Source organism: Electrophorus electricus, chromosome 23 (assembly GCF_013358815.1).
Source record: "Electrophorus electricus isolate fEleEle1 chromosome 23, fEleEle1.pri, whole genome shotgun sequence".
NCBI classification, from domain to species: domain Eukaryota; kingdom Metazoa; phylum Chordata; class Actinopteri; order Gymnotiformes; family Gymnotidae; genus Electrophorus; species Electrophorus electricus.
The window spans coordinates 10,747,153-10,772,742 of record NC_049557.1 but is presented as its reverse complement, the minus strand read 5'-3'; the positions used below and the strand labels follow the sequence as shown (position 1 = coordinate 10,772,742).

Sequence of the window (25,590 nt, the reverse complement as noted above, 5' to 3'; positions counted from 1 at the left end):
AACACCACACACCATTTACCAATATTGCGACTTTTAATGTAAAAAAAAAAAGGAAAAATCAAATCAAAACAAACAAAAGTCAGCCCACCTTCACATCACTGCCCTGCAAGAATTGTAATCAACTGGCATCTGCAACAAAGCTGGATGACCTCTAGTATGACAAGTGGATAGTGACTTATTTTGCTTTTTAGTGTTTCTTATTGCAGTGACTCTGCCAGCTCTGAAGACCCCATTCATTCACCACCAACACTGGCTCAGAAAGGGCTTGGTACCCATTGCAGGTAGTTACCCTGAGAGCTGAGCTAGCGTCAGCGTGGAGCTAAAGAGATACGCGTGTGGCTGTGTGCAGGGTCTCCAAGGCTGAAAGCCAGTACCACTCACACTGTGTGTGTATATACACCTTATACAGATCACATATTTTTTGATAATATACAGAACAGACAGCATATGACAGGTTACATTAGCTTATTGTCTACACAGGCATTATTTGTAGATCTGCTATCTTTGATAAGGTCATCTTATTTCTTCCTCTCTATAGATTTGATCATTTCATTTTCTCTTCACTATTAGGAGCCTTTACTGAACTGGAGGAAACAACAGGTAGGATGCTTAGTAATGTTAAGATAACATACAGTGTTCAGTAGAACATGTTACATGAGTCTTGACAAGGATGTGTCGCAAGCTGAGGTCAGAGTTCAGAGCAAGCATTACTGCACACTTAGTACCTCATCTGTTCTGTTTGTCACTCAGAGTATGTACGTGGCAAAGATGCAGAATAGCCCTAACTGAGGAGAAATCCTCACCCCTCAAATAAAAAAACAAAAAAAACAAACACTCTTCTTCATTCTTTTTTTTTTTGCTTGATATTTTGGTGGTTAGAGGAATAAATCATACTGGCCTCCAGTGCTAGCAGTGCATTTCATGTAGTTATAAGGAGTGTACCCACAGGCCAGGGGGCTTTTACTTTGCTTATTTGGCCTTCCATGACTGGCACATCAAAAAAGAACGGAAGTAGAAAAAAATAAATACGTTACACAGCGTACACCCCCCCCCCCCCAAAAAAAAAATACATATACACACACACACGCTTACTTCACAGTTTACAGTTTAGTAAAAGTACCTGTAGAATAGTCCTGGAAGAACGTGTCAGGCCCACTCATGTGGACACCAGAAAAACAAACAAAATATTCAAAAAGCCCTTTATGTCCTGCTAGCATACATCTCGGTTTACAGTGTAATTAGTCCTGATCAAAGTGCAAGGATACCAATGCAATGGGGGGGGGGGGGGTCCCAAAACATGCACACCAATGTAACTTACAAAATAAAAGTCCCTGGTGCAAAGAGGTCCTGTTGTGTTAGTGTTGTAGAATGCCATTAAGGGGTCTGTTACAGGTTGTTTGGTGGTGAGAGAGCAGGTGAAGCAGACTTTGGTACATCTCTCACTGGTCGAGCGAGAAGACAAACGAGACAATCACTGTCCAGAGCTTCCGGGTGAACGCTGTAATAACACGGCAACAAGGAAACCCAGCTGCATTCGGAAGAATCTCTCTGCTCTACGCTGCAACAATGGCTGAATTAAAGTCAGCTACAAATAACCAGTAAACCCCAGTAGTCTCAAACATGCCTTTCCTTACCATGTGTTTCTCATCCATTACTTTGTTGTCAAGGCAATGTAAGTGTTGTCCACACCTGCACCAATGACATGAAACAACACTTTCAGTCAGAATTATTTCATCAGTGTTTACAACACGTTAGAACTTCTGTGCACGTATGATTTCAGCAAAGCAGAAAGTTCCTGAAACAGAAAGATGGCTTCAGCCAATCACCATGTTTTGTACGAGCCAAACATTTTCACACGTGTTCATCTATTTGGTCACAGCGCGGTCCAGCTGCACCACGGCACTCAGGATAACGACACTTAGAGGGCCATAAAGGACCTGCTCCAACCTGTGGGTGGAGGTGCCGCCCACGTACAGCAGCTGTGCACAACAAACCAACCAAACATAGAACAGCAACATGCCAGGGATGTCAGAGGATGGCAGAGCAAAGGTCTGGTTATCTTTTTTTATTTTTTAAAGCATGTTTGATAAAAACTTGCGGTGAAGACAGAAAAACTACACCAAATCCAGATGCTCCAGGGTTAAAGGTGTCATTTGATGGAGTCTGTCATTTAATAAACCCTTTACCATGCAGTGCTCTTATCTAGCAGGTGATAAAACAGAACCACTAGAAGCATCGCGTTAATAGCGCATTCAAAGTATAGTACATTTAAACAGACGTGTATAAATCACAGTGTATGATGTCAGTAATTGTTATTAAGCGTATATAGAGCGCAGCATGCAGTGTGTGGGGCATAGCTACTCACAGGTGCGAGTCTCGCGCTCCAGCTCACGGGGTTTCTTCGCCCTCCTGCAGTACGCTCTGGCTACAAGCAGGATGCCGCAGGTGGCGATGACGAAAGTGAGTCCAGACACCAGCAGACTGATGACCACGGGGCTCAGCAGTGGCTCCGCCCCTGGGACACAATGACAGCGCTGATAACTCAGCTTCCACGCCACTCCTAATCTAGCCAATCAACGTCCACTGAGTTAATGGCTTATTCAACTCTGACTGGGGAGGAAATTGGTAATGATTCTGTTTGAAATCTGGCATTTGTAATACAGATATGGTAGACTGGTGTGACATTGCTTTGTAAACACTGACACCGAGCAAACCTGTGTACCTTCTCATAGCGATGTCTATCGCTGCGACATTTATCACCATGACGATTTAACAGCCTTCGCTTGGACTTCTCAAAAGGCATTTCACAGGCAGGTCATTTATGAACAAATGAAACATTTATCATAACCTTACTCTAGTTCACACGAGGCAACCGATAACACTGCGAAATTACACACATGCCAAGGCTCGCGCGGCATGTCCCACTCCGCACCTCGAACAGAGATGGCGAGAGGCTGGCTCTCGCGGGAGACGAAGGTGCGCCCGCCGAACTGCACCCTGTAGAGGCAGCAGTAGTAGCCCTCGCTGGAGGCCTGGGCGCTGGCGAAGGAGAAGGTGCCCAGGGCGCCGTGGGCAGGCAAGGAGTGGCGCACGGTGCCGCTGGGCCGGATGAGGCGCAGCTGGAAGGTGCCGCCGGGGTAGTGCGGCTGCGTGAAGCAGGTGACGTTAAAGCTCTGACCAAGGCTCACCCAACCGGGCTGCACTACAGGGGACGCGTTGTACCAGATCTGTGGCGTGTGGATCTCCACTGGGGGATGGAGAGAAGGGTGAGGGAAGAACAGAAGAGAGTGTGAGAGGGATTACAAAACAGACAAGATGAAGGCTTAACAGACAGGAGGAAACTTACCCTAAACGTCAGGCGTTTTCTTTAGTGATTCACCTTAAGGCGTAATATTCTGTAACTACAACTATTCATTAACTACTAGGAGTCGTTCTGTAACTCACTGACACGAATATGCAAGACGTGGAGTTACAAGAATGAGAGCGTCTGGACCACAGGTAGGTCCTTGGAGTGGAAGCATGTTTTCATGTTTACATGTTTGTTGGCACATGTTTACAATTCGCATTGCCCTTCTCCCACTACTGCTAAGGAGATGGGGAGACAAATCTCAGAGAAAGAGACACAAATCCTTATTAAGTGCAAGGGCACTGTGGACAGGAGGTAAATAAACATTCGGTGTCCTTTTAATCGACCAAACGTCTCAATACAGTAGTGATGGAAACTCATGAACCCATAGGAGGTGCTAGAGTTTAGTCCACATTCCACCCTGCTTTAACCCAGGAGTTAGGTGGGATTACTGGTCAGTATGTACGTTAGTCCTGGCCTGGATCTGAATTAAAGGCCAGGGTTGAGTATCTGGGATTAAAACTTTGATTAAGTCTAGTCTGGGACAAATTGTCTGCACACATACATGGCGTCATCCTCGGCAACACATCTTATTAAGCTCAGTAGGAAACCGAACCCTCACGTGATCTGGACGAGGCGTGTTGGAGAAGGGAAAACACACAACACTGGTCGGCCACGTATAGGACTGAGTCAACTCTCACATCCCTGGAACACTCAGGAGGGGCCTGAATGATCGAATGGAATTTCAATTAAGGCTGTTATGCACAAAGCAGAACAGCACGGAGTAGGAAAGTATCGGATCACTCGACTGTTTAATACCGATCATCACGAAATTGTCTCCACAGACGCAAGCTTCCTTATCAGGTCCGGGATTCCTATACATTCTCTTTCAGGCATTGTCTGTTGTTAAGAGAGCTCTACAAATAAACCTCGGCTGACCTCAAACAGGGGAAGTTCTGCTCAGAAACGTTTTGCAAAAATGGACCCATGAAGAAGCATAAACCCCCTTTCCTCACTTACAGACGGTAATGTTGATGGTGTTGCTGGACGGCGAGTTGCCCGGGTTACTCTGGACCCGGTACAGGCAGCTGTAGCTGCCCTGATGCGAAGTGTCCAGCTCAGAGAGGGTCAGCTCCACCCGGGTCTGCCGAGGCTCCGCCCTCTGGGTCACCAGGGGTGTGTCCACGCCGCTCTTGTACAAGTGGAAGTCAATGGGATGTCGCCAGTAGGGGGCAGCGCAGGTGAAGAGAACAGCTTCTCCAGCCGAGTAGGAGGAGAACGTGGTCTGCATGGACAACGTTGGCACAGGGAGCTTACCTGCCCAGGAGAGACAGCATCAGTCAGGAATCGCATTAGAACAGTGAAGTTCTTCTATGACTCATCATCAAAACAGAGCTTTGTCGTGTCTCCTGAGATTTCAGACTCCGTGCAGTTGTATCCGGTGACAATCAATGGTTCTTAATCCTGCTTTCGGAGGATCTCTGCACTGCGGTGTCTATTTTAATAAGCATTTGCCCTGCTCCCAGTCACCTGATCTAACTCCTAAAGGAGTTAGAGAAGCAGTGAAGCAGTGTGTTAGTCTACACAAGGCAAAACAGACCTTTGATTATAGAGACGCACTTTACACACCTCTTCCTCATGGAAGAGGTTTACATTAAATGCCTTCAAAGTAACTTCCAAAGCCAGAAAATGAGAGGAGGATCACGAGTCAGACCACGGTGTCTGACCCCAGAACTGCAGTAGGTTCGGTGCAGATATGGCACTTCAGCAGCAGGGGTGCAGCGTGGGATCGTTCTCTCACCCGTGCACTCAACCCCCGCATCCTCGTTGTGTGAACACACTCCATCATTGGGCGAGCGTTCACACAGGTCCAGGGTGAATTCATCACCGGAACACTTCACGTTCCTCCACCACACCTCGCCGCTGAAGCGACCAAGCTGCGCCCCGCTGCGAGTCGCGAAGGCAAAACCGCAGTCGAGCTCGCGGCACACGACCGCCGCGTCGCGCAGGTCCCAGTCACGCGAGCACACGGTCCCCCACTGAAGCCTCTGATATACTTCCACGCGCCCCCAGCACCGAGCGCCCTCCGCGTTCCCCAGCCTCACGTGCACTTCATCTGCAATGACAGTTCAGTTGGGTTTTAACACGTTTGCTGCATAATCTTATGTAAACGATCTTCAGCCATGTTTAAAACTTGGTGTCAAAGGAACTTACCAAAACCTTGAACACCCTGAACGGCGACGTTGCAACCTGTCAAAAGAGAGGAAACCCCCACGTTTCCTTTACGTAAAACAGCTATAAGCAGGCTCTCGGTTTTATAAATTATGTTCACTTTATTTTAGAAGCTCCGTGTAAGTAATAAAAACGTTGTTCCTAGTTACGTTGCCGGATAGGCAACCACTCACCTAGCATTATTATGACTAGGAAAACCCTCGACATCGTACATCCATGCACATGCGTCCGCAAAGCTCCAGAAGTATCGTAAGAAGCGCAGGACCTGAAAGCCGCCCGAGACAGCGGAGTGGCGGACTGACCGGAGAGATGACTGCAGGACCCCCGGCGAGCTGGGTCAGTGCTGCAGGACCCCCGGCGAGCTGGGTCAGTGTTGCAGGACCCCCGGCGAGCTGGGTCAGTGCTGCATGATACCGCAGCAGGACGCGCTAACGCTCACAGCGTTCAAACGCACGAGTAACCCCCGTTACCACCACATAGTCACGGGCGACCAGCTCGCGATGCGAGGACAGCGTCGGCGGGAGACAAGCTAACCGAGAGCTGCAGCCAGCCAGCGCTAGCTAAATTAATAACGTTACAATACACAAGAATAAACAAGAACATCCGCGAACTGTTGAGTCTTTGCCGGTAGATATGAGCAGGTAACTGAGATCCGTTTAAATCCCTCGAATTCAAGTCAAAAGAGTGTGTAAGTGTACTCGCTAGCTAAGCTAAGCTAGGTCTAGTTACGAGGTGCGCCAGGGGGCCCCTACGTCACCGCGGATATAGCCTCAACGTTGCGCGGCATTTACGCATACGGGACGTCCACGCAGTAGATTCATCAACGCTGTTCCTTCTCATTTTGTGCCCAATTGTTTGGGCTCGTTTCTAGGGCATTTACGATCGTGTAACAACAAGGCAGAATATACGACACGGTTTTAAACTGGCATACTGCTTACTGACTTACTGGTCTATTTTCCTAAGGTGGATGAAGTAAAAGAGATTCATCAAAACATCAGCGTGTTTATGGCATAACCTACTAAAATCCAAGTAAAGCAAACCAGTTTTCTGTTGAAGGAGAGGGCGAATGATTTAATGACCAGTAGATAACGTGGCTTTATGAACGACATTTTTTCATGTTTCTGTGTAGTTACAAAGATGAGTTTTAAATGGGCTCATAACACTGAATACAGGGGAACAACAAAAGAACTTTTGATAATAATGATGAGTTATTTAAGGTGGTTTTTTTAAGTTTCTTGAAACGTAAAGAAAACGTCCAATTCATCATATTTTTCCCCTTTTTTCAGAGATCCAAACTACTAAAACAGTTTGAAGAAACTGATGTAAACAAATACTTCTTCCAGGCACAAGGTGGCGCTGCGGAGTCCGAGTTTCAGGGTTTCTGCGCTGATACTGTGGAATGCCAGACTTCCTGCATTAAGCAAAGAATCAATACATTGATTCAATATATACAGTATAATCCAGTATAATAATCATCTTGGTAGCCGGCTGGCTTGGACTGTCCCCTCCCTCTTTGATGATTGATTGATTGATGGCGCCATCTTTCTGACCTCAGTGTCAAGTCTTCTAGGCGGAACCGCAGACGTTGGGCCTGGTCATGTATTCAGGACACAAATCAAACCCTCCGATTACATTCAACACCGCCAAGCTGCGTTATGATGGATCCGCGCCATCGCCACTCACAGTCTATACTCGTGAAGCTCCAAGAGCCGGGAACAGGGGCCCGAGGGCACGCTCCCGGTACCGGGCCGCACGAGGAGACGCGCCCGTGTCTGGATGCGCCTCAGCATGACAGCGCTCGGGACATGTCAGTTCGCCGGTAGCGGTACCGGTATCAATCATTTAAACGTGTGCGAGCGCTGGTGAAACTTTAACACTCTTCGTCTTTCAAAATGAACCGGCCTGCGAAGCCAATACAAATGATATTTAAATAAATATTTAAGTTATTTAAATGAAGCAGCCCAAGGGCGTGTACCGGACAAAAGTCGTCCCGCTGCGTACCCGTTCCCGTGGTTAGGTGACCGGACCAGAGAGGAGCTCGAGAGCACCGCTGACGGGGTAACGTGAGCTAAAACGCGGAGCGTTCCATGGAAACGGTCCCGTGGAGGGGCCAGGCACGCGCGCGCGCCGATCAACAGGTGGATGTGCGCGAGGCCGGTGCGGACCTGGACGTGGCTTTCGCTTCCTCCGCCCTCCCCCCCCGCGCGCGCACTCCCGGCCATGTCACGACAAACGGAGCGTCCGAGCCGCCGAACGGCGAACTTCGCGAGTCACGCGCTACCGAGAGCCGCGGCGCTGTTCACGCGACACGCACGCGCTCAGCTGCGTGGAAGCTTCGCTCCTCTCCGAGCGCGGACGCGACGAGCGCTCTCACTGTGCCAGGAGTTATAATGCTTGTTAGGAACGGACCCGCGATGGATCTGCGCGCGGAACACGTGAAAATAAAAGCACACTATGGCGGGTAAGTGAAGCAAACAGAGGTACGAGGGGCCCGTGGACCGGAGCGCGCGTATTTGCGGTGTTTACCCCGTAACCTGTAGTCGGGACATCACGCACTCAGTTCTCGCATTTGTTTAAACGAACTCCTCAAACCACCGCGGAAACAAACACGTGCGTTGGGAATGAAAGCGGTCACAGCGGAAAAGTTGAAGCTGAGTGAATGTGTTCTAGTCCGGCGTCTAACTGCCCCGTCCGTCTCACCGGCACTGCGAGAAAAGTCAGTATCACTGCCGCGGAAAAGTTGTGCTCGTTAGTGTTTTCGCCTTTCAGAAAGCGGCACGCATGTTTATTGTAGGGATATTCCGGTCCGTAGCCCGACACTGAACATTTGACCAGCTGTCTGGTTATTAAAAACGCAATGGCTCTCTGTAACGGGTGCTCGAGCTATCCCGGGGCGCGGAGGCTCGCTCACGGTGGAGCGCTTTCTGAGCTTCATTTGCCTCACTGTTACACATGCTAACGCGCAAACGTTTCCTGTTTTGAACCGCTTCCCTAATTTCACTAAAGAAGTTCATTAACTCGAGATCATTTTACGAATTGTTTTATGACTCCTGGCCATGTGACCCCATCCTCGTTCATGTGAACGTTTGTGGCTAACCTTTAAATGGTCGCTGGTCTTGTGGATTCGTGTATAGATCAGGTATTCTCAATACCTCATTAAACTCTTCACACTCAGGTTTAGTAGGTGTATAAGAGCAGTAAGATCACGCACACAGAAATGTGGTCAGATATCGTCCTACCTATGGCCAACATCACTACACAGACTGTAAAGCCCCTCCGAGGATGAGTAATGATGAAGGTCTGGTCTGATGGTTGGCAGTGCTAGGCCAGTGCCCTGGTTATGTCTGGAGTTCTCTGGCTCACCTGGTTCAGCTGAGTCTGGTGTGTGAAGAAGGCCAGCGGTAACCTGCACTGGATCACAGTGGGCTTGAGACCAGCACTGCTGGTTGTGATTTTAGCAGGTATGTAAATGTGTCTGAAACAGAGGCGCATAAAGACAGGCCCTGTGGGATACCTGTCCCTCCAACAACACACCTATTCCAACCCCAGGAAATCCTTCTTACTGAAATGCGTCAGAATGCCTAGTGTCAGAGATGGTGAGTCTGTGCAGTAGAGGGTAACTTCCCGACCAGCACAGAGAAACCTGGCTGTAAACCCTTGAACTGGGTTCAAATTACATGAACTCCACTCTGGCGTGTTGAGTTGCACTCCAGGGTCATAGTTCACACTACCAGACTCCACTCTCTAAAACACAACAGTACGTTAAGGTCAATTTAGTTATCAGTTTGAATGTATTTTTTTATAGGGCTTTATGTAGTAAACACTGAATGTAAACATCGAATGGCTAGGAGGAGGAGGAACTCCCAGAGAGGCCAACAGAAGGAGAAGGTCCCCTGAGGGCCAGCAGGGGCCATTGTTTTTTGGCAAAACGTTTCTTCTGTCCCAAATGAGGTGGCAATGAATGTCACCTCAGAGAGAGGCTGTGTTACTCTGCCTCACAAGGGAGTGGGGGTTGTTTTGTGTGCAAAATATGCAAATGTTTGCATATGTGAGTGGGGTGTGAAATACACAGGAAGGCTGTGTTTGTCCACACTGAGCAGAGAGCTAATATCATAGAGCTATTGATGCCCAGCTGAAAAGCCAGCGTAAGGCAGAGAGCCAGGACTGCCGCAGGAGTTCGGCTCCTTGCAGGATGTAGACTGCCAGTGAAGAACGACTTGGGTGTTCTTGAGTTAGTTTGTCAGTTCGATCCTCCCTTCAATGCCCACATAAACAGATATGGAGCTGAGCTGCAGTTCACACACTTCCTGTTTGGTGACGTATGTCGTGAGCTCTAACACTCCGATGGGGCTGGACGTAAACCGTTTGTGTTCCCTGACGTGAACTAATTAAATGTGGTTCTAAATGTTCACATATGAGGACGCTTTTCTTGTTTCCCTGACACCTTTGCTTGACAGCATGGACAGAGGTGGGCGTTGGAAATGACCGCAGGCGCTTCCTCGGTGCGTATGTGTGTCAGACGCTGCGGAAGCTCACAAGGCTGTTGTCAACATCGCCCTTACAGACACACACACACACCCAACTCTGCTAATGAAGAACAGAAGCAGAAGATGTGTGTGAGTCAAGGATAAAACTCTGGATCTTAGACAGTGTTTTTGCCCCGAGCTGAAAGTGGAAGAGATTCCCGTTTCTATAAATATTTTCAGTGGAGCTTGCTTGGCATGGTAGTATTGCCCGGTTGGCTTGCAGACACCCTAAGCCAGTCAGTTGCCTAGCAACCAGTCATGAGCTTCACTGATAGTTCTCTTTTTCGTGGACGTTCAGCAGCTGTCCTGGCATCTTACGCTCTCAAACAGAAATGCGTTATTATTCTGCGAGGACAGAGGCAGCAAACACAGCTACATGCGTATTAGTCACACTGTTTACACAAATACGTCAACTCCAGGGGGAACTGGACTCCAGGATGGCAGACATCATCAGAAATTCTTTGAGTGTTTGAATTACTGTGATTAGTTAGTTTAGTCTGATGCTGTGACTCAGAGGGCTGTGGTCTTGTTTGAATTGCACCAGTGTCATGATTTCTTGTGATTCCTGTGACAGCCTGTTTTGTGTGTGTGTGTGTGCGCCCATTGTGTTTTGTGGAAAGGATCTTTGTTTGTTAGGCGATCAGAGAGCAGTTCACTAGGCCTCTGTAACTCTCGTCTGCCTTTTAATCTAAATGTTTCAGCAAATGTAAAAGTTGTATTAATGGAAGGTTGTTAGGGACATATATGCACGCACGTGTGTGTGTGTGTGTGTGAGGTGTGTATATATACGTATGTGTGTGTGTGCGTGTGTGTGTGTGACAGGGATATATACATGCGTGTATGTGTGTGAGGGACCTGTACATGTATATGAAGCATTGCACCTCATTTTGTTCGGTTGAAGTGCAAATTCCTCAGAGTAGGTGTGGTTGTTGCGTCTGTCTTAATTATTAAACGCTGCTGTAACACAAGTGCACAGGCTTAACGTGGTGTGTATTTTCCCCTCCACATTTACACACGTGTGCTAGCTCGAGCTAGAAATACCTGTAGCTGCTCGTTGGCCTGAACCTGCTGTCAGGATGCAGTGCTGGGACACGTCATGTAGCCTGTCATGGAGTTTGTATGCAATACTCATTTTGCACGGTGAACTTTATTCCCTACAGTGATTAAAGCAGATTGGCTTGAGAAACACGCGGAGCATTCTTTGATGTGTGTGAAGGCGGGCGTGTTCTTGTGAGCGTGTGTGTACAGTGAGTGAGTGCTATCGAATGCCTGTGCATACAGAACGTCACATACAGGTGTCGCAGGTTGGTAGTATACGCAGCGCTTCCTCTGAAACCCAGCTGAGACTTTAACAGAATAACTAAATCCCTCAATCTCGCTAGCTCGGGGGATAATGGAATTATTTAAGGTCTCCTTCATCTGAACCCAGAACTTTTTTTTGCATCTCAACAATCCCTTGTGAACCTCGTTTAAAATCTTGTGTGTTTACATCACCTTCAGAAATGATGGTCTCCTTGGAAACCCAACTTCAAGTACAGTTGTGCATGCACTGACTGGTGACATCACAATGAACGTCATCATAGTCTTCGTCAACATGGTGGTGATCGCCGTCTATATCATGCTTGGCTCTAACTGTAATTAAGATGGTGAAATAATAATGTTATAATATTCATATAATATTTAGTAATATTATAATACTCTGGCGACCCCTTGAAAACGTCAGTGCATTGTGGGTAATTTGATCAGTTTAGCATATTTCTGTGATGCATTAACATAGACATGAGCAGTGTTTTGATAAAGACCATTAATGGATGTATTTTATTATGTTATGGCATCTCTAGGGGTAGGGTTAGGACAAGGAGTTTAGTTGAGGGTTTTTATTGGTGACAAGAATGGTAAGAGAGTTTTTTGTAATTTATTTTAAAACCCACCTTGGGACTGATACCTATTGGAGTCAATTACAAGAATTGTAAGAACAGAAAAAGCAGTGTGTGTACTGTAGCCTCAGAAAAGGAGCTGGCTGGAGATAGCCTCACCAGTACAGCTGCTCTGAGGGACATGGCTGAATAGGGAAGGTTTGGGAAGCATTCCTTTAGACTTCATCTGGAATTTGATTATTATATTATTATATTAGTTATATTCACCATGCAGGTAAAGTATGTTGATTTTCTATAGGTTTAGAGGTGGAGAAGTTTAGAGGTTTAGAGATTCTGAGGTTTTTTTTTCATTTGCTGGCGAAAGTGACCTTTAGAGACTCCACCTGCTGATACACAAGCTGCCACAGTGAACACACACACACACACACACACACACACACACACACACACACACACACACACACACAATGATTGCTGCTGGGCGTTAAGGGTTAAAAATACATTTGAAAATGAAACCCATGCAAAGCACTTCTGCAGACGCTGAATATTCCTGTATGTTGCAGACAAATCTCACTGTTTCTATAGTTTCCACCCTCCAGTCTTTTGATCACATGGTTTGCATAAATAAATAAACCTGAATGGCAAAGATGATATTTCACCAGGCAAAAACACCTCGAGTGTTGGCACACATAATAATTCCTGTTAGAAACATCCTTTTACGACATTGCAGTTAGTAAGCTGAACTTTTAGTTACAACGTTTCCAGGGTCCTTTAACTTTTTTAATGTTATACTTTAGACCTGACAGAGTAACACCTTCCTTAACACAGCAACTCTCTGCCTTAACACAGTAATTCCCTTCCTAATATTTAATTTGTAACATCTTGGTTTAAATGTCTCCACATTTATGCTCCTACTCCAGTTGGTCTTAGAAGGATCATTTTTTCTTTACACTAGAATCTAGCTGATATGACGGTACTGATCGTTGGCGGGAACAGGTATGTTTGGCGAGGCAAGACAGGACAGGAGTGTCCTGTATCCCTGCTGTGTGTCCTGTCCCACACACCCCACAGTCGGACAGCCTGGAGCTCCCCTGCACGTCCTCACTGCTCCTGAGTCAACACATCTGTTCATTAGCAACCCCTTCTTATTATGGCTCAAAGCGGTCACACGGGGCTCGGACAGACGGACGGACAGCCCGGTCACACGGGGCTTGGACGGACAGACGGACGGCCGGGTCCCATGGGGCTCGGACAGACGGACGGACGGCCCGGTCCCATGGGGCTCGGACAGACGGACGGACGGCCCGGTCCCACGGGGCTCGGACAGACGGACGGACGGCCCGGTCCCACGGGGCTCGGACAGACGGACGGACGGCCCGGTCCCACGGGGCTCGGACAGACGGACGGACGGCCCGGTCCCACGGGGCTCGGACAGACGGACGGACGGCCCGGTCCCACGGGGCTCGGACAGACGGACGGACGGCCCGGTCACACGGGGCTCGGACAGACAGACGGACGGACGGACGGCCCGGTCACACGGGGCTCGGACAGACAGACGGACGGACGGACGGCCCGGTCACACGGGGCTCGGACGGACGGACGGACGGCACGGACGGACGGCCCGGTCACACGGGGCTCGGACATACGGCCCAGCCTTGTTAAGTTGAACAGTTCCAGCATTCCAGCAGAGGACGTTCCAGCGTCCTTAGAATCGAGTGTCATTCACACCTTTCATAGCGTGAGAGGACAACTGGCGTGTGGACACCCTGATAGTGGTCTGCAGGTCTGCCGTGTGTGTGTGTGCGTGTGTGTGTGTGTGTGTGCTGCTCACTGTCACTTCTAGGACAGGAAGAGGAACTAGTCTGTTCTGTGTGCAGATCTCAACATTGTTCCACAGTTTATTGTGTTTGTATGTAAAGTTCAAATGGAATTCAGTTTCCTGTCCACATCATCACTCAGAGATGAACGCAGCTAGGAGAGAACGGTAATCTGCTTTAGTGCCCAGAGTAGAGGATGAAACAGCAACTGGTGTCACATTACTCATGTACCTTCTCAGATAATGCAGTGATCTGACCAGGATGTCATTTATACCCTTCTGGTTCCAAGCACACACACGCATACACATGTTTTTTCCCATAGATTATTGTCATTTCCTATATATTAAAATACTGTATGTGTGTGTGTGTGTGTGTGTGTGTGTGTGTGTGTGTGTGTGTGTGTGTCCAGGGACATGCTGATCTCACACCTGGACTCAGGCCTGACGTTCGCTGAGCTTTGTGTAGAGTTGCGGGCGATGTGTAACGTCTGTGAGGAGCAGCCCCTCACACTGAAGTGGATCGATGATGAAGGTACACAGACACCTGTCTCACATCCACAAATCTGCCTGTCTCACGTCTACAGAGCTGCCTGTCCCCAAAAACTTGTCACTTAGACCTAAAGAACAGTTTGCCAGCAGACGCACCAGACAGGAGTCTTCATTATATGTGTCTTTGTCCTTGGGAACACCAAGTCTGCTTCTGCTTGAAGGTTGTTGTGTGTACGGAGCACCTGAGTGCACCTGAGTCACATGTGTGACATTCAGGTGTGATGGTCCGTCTGTCTTAAAGAGAATTCCCTTCCACGTGACACAGAAAACATGTAGATGCTTTGGGTGGATTTGTTTACTTGTTGGATTTGTTTATTTGTCTCTCAGGTGACCCATGCACCATCTCATCCCAGATGGAGATGGACGAAGCCTTTCGTATCTACGGCAGGACCAAACCTTCTGGACTCCTCCTTCATGGTGACGCTCTGCTTTAGTTGCCAGTTTTCTTTGAGTGACTTCCCCTCTGGGACTGTCATCTCATAATACTTCCCTCTCTCTCAGTATTCCCGAGCGCCCCAGAGAAGCCTGGGATGCCATGTCCAGGAGAGGACAGTAAGTGTTGTGTTCTGCCGCCTGCTCTCTGCTTCATTCTGACTGAGTGGTTCTGTTCTGTGGTCCTCCGTGGTTGTCCGTGGTCGTCCTCTCTCGTTCGCGGTGACTGTGTTTCTGTTCTGTGCCTGGCTGTGCAGACGCTCTGGGGCTGTGTTCCTGACTCATGTCGATTAAACTGACTTGGCTTAGACACACAAGGCTCTCTTCATTAAACAGGAAGATGTCTTATATAAATGTGTCTGTCCAGTCTGGAGAGGGACGTAGGCTAGCAGTGACCAGTAAAGTGAGGGTGTTTGCTCAGGGGTTAAAAGTTGGGTCCAAAATGCCATAAAGGTTTGGTGATGATGAAGGTCGGTGTGCAGAGTCTTATGATTTATTTCTCTTGTTTATATTTTATTTATATAATTATAGCCTATGGATAAGGTCCAGTTCTGTCTCTGCCCCTCTCTCTGTGAGTGTGTGTTTGTGTGTGAGTGTGTGTGCTGTACAGAATGGCTGAGTCAGCTGGTGTCATGCTCACTGCTCCTAAAGGTGTCATGAATTTACAATCACGCCTGTGGAACTTGCAGCACACAGGACCCGTCTGCAGCGTGTGTATCCGAGTGTGTGTGTCCGTGTAAGTGATGTCTGTATCGCGCTCAGTGTCTGAGTCTGCCGCTCTGTCATTGAGAAGAGTGTGTCTACTGTCCTCTGACCATCACACTATAGGTATGCTCTCTCTCTCTCTCTCTCTCTCTCTCAGTCTCACTGATGTGCATTGCGTGTGTCGGGTGTGGTCTGTAGCATGCGTGTATATGTGCGTTCTGCTGTGGTTCTGGGTGTGTTGGTATTCTCTGTGTGGTATTTACTCTGGAAAGTATTCTATAAAAAATGTGTTTGTGTGCCTGTGCATGCGTGCGTGTGTGTTCTTATAGTTGTGACTAGTAAAGGTGTGTGAAGCAGCACCAACAGTGACCTGCTCATGAGCCACACTCTTCTTCCTGGTTGTTTGTGATGTCTGCCTTCACATCACTCTGCAGACAAAGCTTTCCCACAGATAACCCGCCCGCCCGCCCCCGTCTGTCAAATTCATTTTACTTTAGTCCTATGAAGTGTAATTAACAACTGTTGCCAAAGTGATTAACAGAATTCCTCTTCTTCTTTTTCTTCTTATTAAAATGATAAAATTGATCTTCAGGATTATCATTAGGCTTTACTGTTATGTAATCGACTCATCATAGAGGTGTGTGTGTGTGTGTTTGTGTGTTTGTGTGTTTGTGTGTTTGTGTGTGTGTGTTTGTGTGTGTGTGTGTGTGTGTGTGTGTGTGTGTGTGTGTGTGTGTGTGTGTGTGTGTGTGTGTGTGTGTGTGTGTGTGTGTTTGTTTGTGTGTGTGTGTGCGCGTGCGCGTGTTAGCTTTATCCGAGACCTCTGTCTAGTACTTCAGCGGAATACAAAAGAGAGATTGTGACCAATAGCGAATCTCTAAATAATAACGAATGATGTCACACACTCAAATTAAATCTGCATAGTAACCAGAATCTGATTGGCTGTAACCTGTCATGGCATTATTTTTTTTTATTAACTTCATACAGGTTCATAATTTTATTAAATGCTGGATATGAAAATAATGCATTTTTTTGTGCACATGAGTGTGTGTGCATGTGTGTGTGTGTGATTTACTTTCATAGTTTCCCCTCAGAGGTCAAGTGTATCACAGCAAGTTGCTTTTATTGAGTAGTGATGAAGATTCTTTTTAAGGGTTCTGTAGTGAATCCAGAGTGTGTGACAGTCCTGTAATGTTGCTGCTTCTCCTGAATGGAGGAGGTGTGGAGATGGGAGTGAGGAGGTGTGGAGATGGGAGTCTGGGAGTGAGGAGGTGTGGAGATGGGAGTGAGGAGGTGTGGAGATGGGAGTGAGGAGGTGTGAAGATGGGAGTGAGGAGGTGTGAAGATGGGAGTGAGGAGGTGTGGAGATGGGAGTGAGGAGGTGTGGAGATGGGAGTCTGGGAGTGAGGAGGTGTGGAGATGGGAGTCTGGGAGTGAGGAGGTGTGGAGATGGGAGTGAGGGGGTGTGGAGATGGGAGTCTGGGAGTGAGGGGGTGTGGAGATGGGAGTCTGGGAGTGAGGGGGTGTGGAGATGGGAGTCTGGGAGTGAGGGGGTGTGGAGATGGGAGTCTGGGAGTGAGGGGGTGTGGAGATGGGAGTCTGGGAGTGAGGGGGTGTGGAGATGGGAGTCTGGGAGTGAGGAGGTGTGGAGATGGGAGTGAGGAGGTGTGGAGATGGGAGTCTGGGAGTGAGGAGGTGTGGAGATGGGAGTCTGGGAGTGAGGGGGTGTGGAGATGGGAGTCTGGGAGTGAGGAGGTGTGGAGATGGGAGTCTGGGAGTGAGGAGGTGTGGAGATGGGAGTGAGGAGGTGTGGAGATGGGAGTCTGGGAGTGAGGAGGTGTGGAGATGGGAGTGAGGAGGTGTGGAGATGGGAGTCTGGGAGTGAGGAGGTGTGGAGATGGGAGTCTGGGAGTGAGGGGGTGTGGAGATGGGAGTCTGGGAGTGAGGAGGTGTGGAGATGGGAGTCTGGGAGTGAGGAGGTGTGGAGATGGGAGTGAGGAGGTGTGGAGATGGGAGTCTGGGAGTGAGGAGGTGTGGAGATGGGAGTGAGGGGGTGTGGAGATGGGAGTGAGGGGGTGTGGAGATGGGAGTGAGGGGGTGTGGAGATGGGAGTGAGGGGGTGTGGAGATGGGAGTCTGGGAGTGAGGGGGTGTGGAGATGGGAGTCTGGGAGTGAGGGGGTGTGGAGATGGGAGTCTGGGAGTGAGGGGGTGTGGAGATGGGAGTCTGGGAGTGAGGAGGTGTGGAGATGGGAGTGAGGAGGTGTGGAGATGGGAGTCTGGGAGTGAGGAGGTGTGGAGATGGGAGTCTGGGAGTGAGGAGGTGTGGAGATGGGAGTGAGGAGGTGTGGAGATGGGAGTCTGGGAGTGAGGAGGTGTGGAGATGGGAGTGAGGAGGTGTGGAGATGGGAGTCTGGGAGTGAGGAGATGGGAGTCTGGGAGTGAGGAGGTGTGGAGATGGGAGTGAGGGGGTGTGGAGATGGGAGTGAGGGGGTGTGGAGATGGGAGTCTGGGAGTGAGGGGGTGTGGAGATGGGAGTCTGGGAGTGAGGGGGTGTGGAGATGGTAGTGAGGAGGTGTGGAGATGGGAGTCTGGGAGTGAGGAGGTGTGGAGATGGGAGTGAGGGGGTGTGGAGATGGGAGTCTGGGAGTGAGGGGGTGTGGAGATGGGAGTGAGGGGGTGTGTTGCTGTTTTTATGGTTGGTGAGACTAACATGTCTGTCACAGTGCAAATGGGCTTTAGAAGAAAAAATCAATTTATCAGGAGATTTACTGACCTGATATTCACAGTAAGACCTCCAACCATGTAAAACACCACACACACACACACACACACACACACACACACACACACACACGCAAAGAGTATTGCAATAATGCATTACGATGTTGTTGTATTGTGTATGAAACATTGAGTACGTTACTATTTATTAATTTCCAAAATCACCTGATTCGGTTTGCCACCCTTTAGTTACATCAGGAATACCTACATTCAGTACTTTACCTTTTAATTACATCATTAATCACCTTTTTCAATACTTTACTAGTTAGTTATGTCATTACTCATCTTATTCAGTACTTTATTAATGTCAGATGATTATTTTACTCCCAGCTGAACAGTTCAGTTAATGATTTTTTTGTGTTCACAGATGTGAACTGGAACGCTGTTGGCACTGCGACCTCCTGACTCTCCCACACACACACACACACACACACACACACACACACACACACACACACACACTCACACTCTCTCTCTCACTCTCTCTCTCTCTCTCTCTCTCTCTCACACACACACACACACACACACACACACACTCTCTCTCTCTCTCTCTCTCTCTCTCTCTCACACACACACACAGGCACACACACACACATTTCATTCCAGCTGTCAGCCTGTTCCATACCAGGTTTTTGTTCAAACCCTTCAGCTGTTTGTCACTGGCACTCCAGGGACACACGACTACACGAGTGAGGGATGGGGGGGGGGGGGGGGGCAGCTTTTCCAGCACAAAATATCTTTGTTTGCACTTCCTCCTGTCTTTGTCTTTGGTGCCCATCAGTGGAAATTGATCAAACTGCAACACAGACAGGCTCCACTTCCAAAGCCAACAGATACAAGCTCCACCCCAAGGCAACACCAAAGGCAGCAGACCCGGACTCCACCCATAAAGGCAGCAGACCCGGACTCCACCCATAAAGGCAGCAGACCCGGACTCCACCCATAAAGGCAGCAGACCCGGACTCCACTCCAAAAGGCACAAGGGTAGCAGACACACTGAGGACGAGAACACCTGCAGCTAGCAAACACAAGAACACTAGAGAGGGAGGGAGAAGGAGAACGACAGGGAGGGAAATAATAAAATAAATAGCAAGAAGCAGGGGAGAGGGAGAGAGGGGGAGGAAGAGAGAGAGAGAGGGGGGAGGGGAGAGAGAGGGAGAGAGAGGGAGGGGTCAGGGACTGTGCAGTTTGGTGCCGGTGCTCGTGGACAGGCTGCCAGGAGAACGAGCTGAAGAGAGCAGAAAAGGAGAATCGGTGAGCAGCAACACTCCACTGAATTATCCTTCTATCCGTCCATCTATCCATCCATCTATCCATCCACCCATCTGTCCATCCATCTGCCCGGCTCGTCCGACGCCGGGGTCTTTTGTACTAGAATGCGGCTGACATTGAACTAGCATATGACACAGCGCTGTATATCCAGACATGTACATACGTCTGTACCTACGTGTGTGTGTGAGTGTGAGAGAGAGATGTGGTGTGTTTAGCATTAGAGCAAAAAAAAATATATGCTGGGATTTAGCTGGCAATCGCTCGCTCTCTCTCTCTCTCTCTCTCTCTCTCTCTCTCTCTCGCTCTCTCTCATTTTTTCTCGCATGCGGTGATCTGTTGGTCAAAAATCCTGTTCGACATGCTCTTGTTTTCTTCAAAGTGAGGCAGAACCTCTTAGCGTGAGTGTGTGTGTGTGTGTTAAGATCACCGACCTGGCAATCTTAAATGACAGTAGTAAGGGAGAGGTGAAGGAGACAGAGGGAGACAAAGATGGACAGGGAGAGGAGACAGCATCTCCCCGCGTCGTCCTGTGCACAAAGGAGCTGTGTTCTCCGGGGGCCAGCTGCCCTCGGCCTGCTTCTCCATGCTGGAGACCCGACGCATCTTAAGAAGGCTGAGGGTATGTGCCTCACCAGCTGGAGGTGTGGTGGGTGCTACTGATGAGGGGAGCTGTGATCGGCGCTGGAGGGAGGAGATGAGGGGAGAGGGGAGGAGCGGTAGAGTGTGCACTGGTTCCTGAGTCTGCTGGAGATCTGTCACATTGTGTGGAGGATTGTTTCAGCCCCCTGCTCTTCTCTCATGCTCTGTAGGCATGGTGGAAATGGATGCTCATGTATTGTTTAAGTCTGACAAAATTAGAAAGACAGCAGCAATAACACAACTTTACAGTACCAAAACAAAGGGCCCACCTTTGCATGACATGTTTGTTTTCCTGTGTGTGTGTGTGTGTGTGTGTGTGTGTGTGTGTCACTTGCAGATGTGAACACACAGTGTCTCATTCACAGTATTAACTTTGTTTTGTGTCCTGAATGCAACAATAGTCAGTTGTTTGTCCGTTCACAAGAAGAACAGATACTCAGTAACTCCAGTAACACACCTGGTCCCGCACATGCGTGCGTGCGCGCACACACACACACACACACCTGGTCCTGCACATGCAAACGTATACACACACTCCTGGTCCTGCCCCCTTCACCAGCATGTTACTGGAGCTCCTCCACCTTCCAGGATGGGAACTCTGCTCCTGGTAAGATGGTCTTTCCAGAGGGGGTTGGGCATCTGCACAGAAATGTATCCCTTACATTCTAAAGGGAGTTTGGGAGGTTCATTCCTGTAACTGTCCAACAACAATGGCTGTAGAAGATCTGCTGACTGACGTCTGTTTGGATGGCTGTTATGTAGCCGTGTGTTTCTCTGTCTGCCATCTGATTGGACGGCTGTTATGTGGCTGCGTCTTTCTCTGACTGACGTCTGATTGGATGACTGTTATGTAGCTGCGTGTTTCTCTGATGTTTGATTGGACGACTGATTTGTGGCCACGTGTTTCTTTGAGTGACGGCTGATTGGATGGCTGCTGTGTAGCTGCGTGTGTTTTCCTGTGGTCTGCATGTGCTGGGTGCCCTGTTGTCTGATCAGATCCTAATTGCACTGTGTTATCTTCCCATGACCCTCACAGTCCTCAGAAACACACAGATATGACACACAGGGTACAGGTAGCGCTCTGGGGCCAGTAATCTGTACTGGTCCTTAGAGTGAATGCTAGAATCAGCATAGACAGTGTGTTAAATACCATCATTATGCTGAATGCTTTGATTTTCACTAGTGCACAAACTGAATGCTGTATTCTGACGGTAGTTTGTCTGTCACATATGTATAACTAAAATTGGTGATTTGTCATAGACTGAAATGAATAAGACTAAAATTATGAAATAGACTTACAATGAAATAAGTCGAATTCTTATCACCAAGACTAAAATAATGATGGATGGCAAAAGTAAATTTGTTAAAAAGTATAAAGAGCTCTATGAAGTTCTGTGGTCAGAGCGTTAAACGGTGCGTTCAGTGGTGAAAAAACCTCGCAATTCCTTCCTGTTTTCATCTGATGTGGCTGTGCAGAGGAGGCTCGTGCCATCGCAGTGCGCCACCTTACCTCGCGCTGCTCTTTCCGTTCGGTGCGGAGTCACGGCTGCGCGCATAGCCGGATCATAAGGAACTTTATAGCTCGTCGCTTGTCTCTGCGAAGTCTGTAAAGCGCTTAAATTATTTTCTGTGAGTTGGATGGCGCTAACGAAGTGTGAGAAGCATGTCCCCACGGCGAGACAGGAATAGACGTGGAAAGTACGGATAACGTGACTGTTGCAGCTCGTTTGAGCTCTCCGGTGAAGAAGGCACTCCGCGTGGCGACCGAAGGCGGCAATGCTGTCAGTCAGCCGTTATGACGCATGCAGTTAAATGTCGCACAACAGTGAGGCGCATCTCGAGCACTGCACAAAACCATGCTTACACCTGGCACGCGCGCTTGCTTGTATGTTTTGGTTATTTATTTATTGTTTCTGTTTTTCATTTGCAAAGCAGAGAGGGCAGACTCCTGTTTTGAATCCTGAGCGAAATGTCGCGCGCAGACGGCCCTCTTACGCGCACGCGTTTAGCAGTAACAAACAAATAAGTAACCAGAGGGGACGAAGCAGCACGCGCAGGAGGCAGCTGGATCCAGCAGAGAGAGGGAGAGAGAGAGTGTGTAGGGAGAGAAAGATGAGAGGATTTTAGAGAGTGGAGGAAACAAAGCTGACGGAACGGACAGAGGAAGTGACATCGCTGGGAGAGGGACAGCACAGGATTGTGGGACACAAGAAAGACACAGAGAGGAGCAGCACAGACACTTAATGAGTTGGGGGGGGGAGCTTCACAACGGTTATGTCATCCATTTTGGAGTCTCATCTCCCAGCTGCCATCCTTATAATTGCCATTTCCACAAACTTCACCCAGCACCCAGCTGCCATAATAAGACATGTGCTCTCTCTCTCTCTCTCTCTCTCTCTCTCTCTCTCTCTCTCTCTCTCTCCCCCCACACTCTTTCTCTCTCCCTCTCTACACTCTCTCTACACACTCTCTTTTGCCTCCCCTCTGTGTGTGTGTGTGTGTCAGTAGCTGAGTCAGAAGCATAACAGCTAGCTGTTCAGACAGTTGAACACAGATGTGTTCTTCCTCTGTTCCTCATCCCCCTGTTCCTCCAACCCAGCCTACCCTCTCAGGGGGCCATGGCTCAGCACGGCTCTGTCCTCTCTCTCCTGCTGTGCTCCCCTCTCCTCTATATCACTGTGTTCGATCTCACCTTCCTTTTTGTCGTGATGGCTAGTGTTAGCTGCCATGGCCTCTCCTTCTCTTTCATTTTTGTCTGTGCTGGTGTGATGTGGGGTCTCTCTAGCAGAAAATCAATTAGTGCAGTAGCTGGTGTAGTAGAAACAGGCAGGCACGCTTATTCTGGCGTATCTGCCAGAAGGACAGTACGTACTCACGCACTCATTCCCTGGGGTCAAACCCGTGACCTTGGTCCATACTTGGAAGTTTGCCTAACCACACACAAATGGACGTGTCACAGGAAGCCCAAACATGCGTGATGCTCTGAGGGGGTTAAGGCTCGTGCCTAATAGCCTAGAGCAGGTGGATCTAGTCTTATCAAGGGTGCATGTCCTGGTGCTAAGAACCAGTCAGTCCTGAGACTCTCACCAGTCCATCATGAGACAAACCAGTCGGTCCTGAGACTCACCAGTCCATCATGAGACAAACCAGTCAGTCCTGAGACTCTCACCAGTCTGTTCTGAGTTTCTGCCAGTAGCGCTGTATCTCTGGTGGGTCTCTCTAAACTCCAGGCTCTTGGTTCTCCGGGCTGCCAGGCCCTTGTCCTGCATTCTGTAGCATACAGCACTCTGGCATAATAAGTCCAGTCCAGTCAAATGCTGTGACCTGCAGATGTGATGTGACTTGTGACTTGTGCCATTACCTTGTTAACAGTGAGCAAGCTTCCACAATAAACTTGACAGCTGTCCTTCTCCAGAGAGTCATCCTACACACCACTGCGCACACCACTGCACACCTACCAGTCATCCTACCAGTTTGATGAGACTCAGCTCAATGCTTGGAAATGTTTGTTTATGTTTCAGGGTTTTTTTTATCATTTACTTTTCAGCTTTAATCAAGAGCTGAGAGCACTCTTATTCTTGTTAATCACATCAATTATCTCATTAAGAGCTGGGATAAAGCATGCATTAGCATACCGCTGCCACGTTTAACAAGGGCCTAACCCTGGCATTTAAATATTGAGAATACAGACCACACAGGAGGTAACGCCCACCTGCAGTGAATCAGTGTGTCGTTGTAACGTCGTGTCCCCACATCCTGTTTTGATGGCTGTCTCTTGAGTTTGTTTTTGTTGGTATGTTTGTTCTCCTGATCTGTCTCACCTCACCAGTCATCACAATCCAGAGGTGTGCGGTTCTCCTGATCTGTCTCACCTCATCATTATCACAATCCAGAGGTGTGTGGTTCTCCTGACCTATCTCACCTCCTCACCGTTCATCACAGTCCAGAGGTGTGCGGTTCTCCTGAGCTGTCTCACCTCCTCACCGGTCATCACAGTCCAGAGGTGTGCGGTTCTCCTGACCTGTCTGACCTCCTCACCGGTCATCACAGTCCAGAGGTGTGCGGTTCTCCTGACCTGTCTGACCTCCTCACTGTTCATCACAGTCCAGAGGTGTGCGGTTCTCCTGACCTGTCTCACCTCCTCACCGGTCATCACAGTCCAGAGGTGTGCGGTTCTCCTGAGCTGTCTGACCTCCTCACCGGTCATCACAGTCCAGAGGCGTGCGGTTCTCCTGAGCTGTCTGACCTCCTCACCGGTCATCACAGTCCAGAGGTGTGCGGTTCTCCTGAGCTGTCTCACCTCCTCACTGTTCATCACAATCCATTGTTTTTATCTGTGACCTCCTCTTTCAGTCGCCACATTTACATACACACACCCTGCAAAGAGACACCAGATGTTGATGTGCTTGTATTCTTTCTCTCTCACCTTTTTTCTATATTGAGCTCTAGCCTTCCTCTGGCTGTGAGAGGGTGAGACTCAAGCTGTGAAGGGGAGGGGCTCTAGCTGTTAGGGGGTGGGGCTGTATTTGGTTGGGGGTGGGGTTATAGCTGTGAGGGGGTGGGGCTATAGCCTTCTTCCAGCTGTTAGGGGCTTGGTGTATGCTGCCACCTTAATGTGATTTAAGGTTTTGGAAACATCTGTGGGAAAAGTTTTTGAATAACTGCATTAAAATTATTAATCTATTAAATTATAGAATCTGCAGCTGTTGCATGGGGAGAGACCAAGTAGGACATGTTAACGCATATATCTTCCTTACAGGATTGTGTGTGTGTGTAAGGAAGATCTCACAGACGGGCCTGTTTTCTTGTTGCTGTGCTTTGCTTCCCGCAGTGGTGATGTGATTTACTCTCATTGCTCAACTGACTCAGACGCGTTCCTCAAACTCAGCTAACAGAAGGCGAGGTAGACCCGAGGCCCGGTTCCCCAGCTTCTGTCTTGGGGAATATTTTGTACTGGTTCTGTACTAGACTGTGTGCTCTGAACACAGACCCAGACGTGGGAACTGACCTGCCTACGTTTTGGGTGACTAGAGCAAAATTTTTAATTGTGAACTGCAGTAAATGTCGTGAATGTCACCTAAATCATAAACTGATTTGTCTGTGTTGGTTTGTCTGTTGATTCAACTGTGCTCTACTGTCCATATTGGTTGTAACAAAACTTTAGTATCACATGTTTCTGTGCAGGTCTCTCCAGATTACCCAACGTTCCCTTTTGCCTAAAACTCTAGCTTTACCCAGAGCGGAATCCTGAATCCTGCATCGTCATGGCAATGCAGTGTGGGGGAGATTAAGGAATACAGTGCAGATAGATCTAGTATTTATAGCTCTGGAAGCAGGTCTGCTGGAGGCGTGTTAAAATGCTGAAGTAGGCCCGTTGTGTGGGATGTGGTAGCTCGTGTGAGTCTGTGCAGGACATC

At 48.6% G+C, this 25,590-nt stretch overlaps 2 protein-coding genes across 6 annotated transcripts in view; one reads left to right on the top strand and one right to left on the bottom strand.

Annotated features, from left to right (window-relative positions):
• Positions 1-14: 14 nt before the first annotated feature.
• Positions 15-6,433, bottom strand: si:ch211-150o23.3. 4 transcript variants are annotated; one of them, XM_035521826.1, is made up of 8 exons: positions 5,752-6,433; positions 5,561-5,596; positions 5,148-5,462; positions 4,367-4,663; positions 2,933-3,247; positions 2,366-2,515; positions 1,635-1,689; positions 15-1,558 (listed from the first exon to the last, which is right to left on the bottom strand). In XM_035521826.1, exons 1-7 carry the CDS (start codon positions 5,783-5,785, stop codon positions 1,652-1,654), a joined length of 1,185 nt encoding a protein of 394 aa, XP_035377719.1. In that variant the 5' UTR covers positions 5,786-6,433; the 3' UTR covers positions 15-1,558; positions 1,635-1,651. The 4 variants fall into 4 exon arrangements, with proteins under 4 accessions (XP_035377719.1, XP_035377720.1, XP_035377721.1 ...); XM_035521827.1 differs by having other exon boundaries at positions 15-1,553; XM_035521828.1 differs by having other exon boundaries at positions 15-1,498; positions 5,752-6,431.
• A 552-nt stretch (positions 6,434-6,985) lies between these two features.
• The window catches only part of prkcz (protein kinase C, zeta), an 88,993-nt gene continuing 70,388 nt past the window's right edge, over positions 6,986-25,590 (top strand). Inside the window, exons 1-4 of one of the 2 annotated variants that reach the window (XM_035521849.1) lie at positions 6,986-8,039; positions 14,208-14,329; positions 14,674-14,763; positions 14,848-14,898. In XM_035521849.1, coding sequence (XP_035377742.1) covers positions 7,666-8,039; positions 14,208-14,329; positions 14,674-14,763; positions 14,848-14,898 — 637 coding nt within the window. In that variant the 5' untranslated portion in view covers positions 6,986-7,665. Of the gene's footprint in view, positions 8,040-14,207; positions 14,330-14,673; positions 14,764-14,847; positions 14,899-19,443; positions 19,517-25,590 lie in introns of those variants that run through there. The other variant, XM_035521850.1, reaches the window with a different exon arrangement.

Bases quoted from the DNA above. Each gene is read 5' to 3' on its own strand.
- si:ch211-150o23.3 (XM_035521826.1), bottom strand. From the start codon at position 5,785: ATGTCGAGGGTTTTCCTAGTCATAATAATGCTAG. The intron at 5,463-5,560 runs GTAAGTTCCTTT...CTGTCATTGCAG, and splicing joins TCAGGGTGTTCAAGGTTTTG to ATGAAGTGCACGTGAGGCTG. The intron at 3,248-4,366 runs GTAAGTGAGGAA...TCCATCCCCCAG, and splicing joins CACCATCAACATTACCGTCT to TGGAGATCCACACGCCACAG.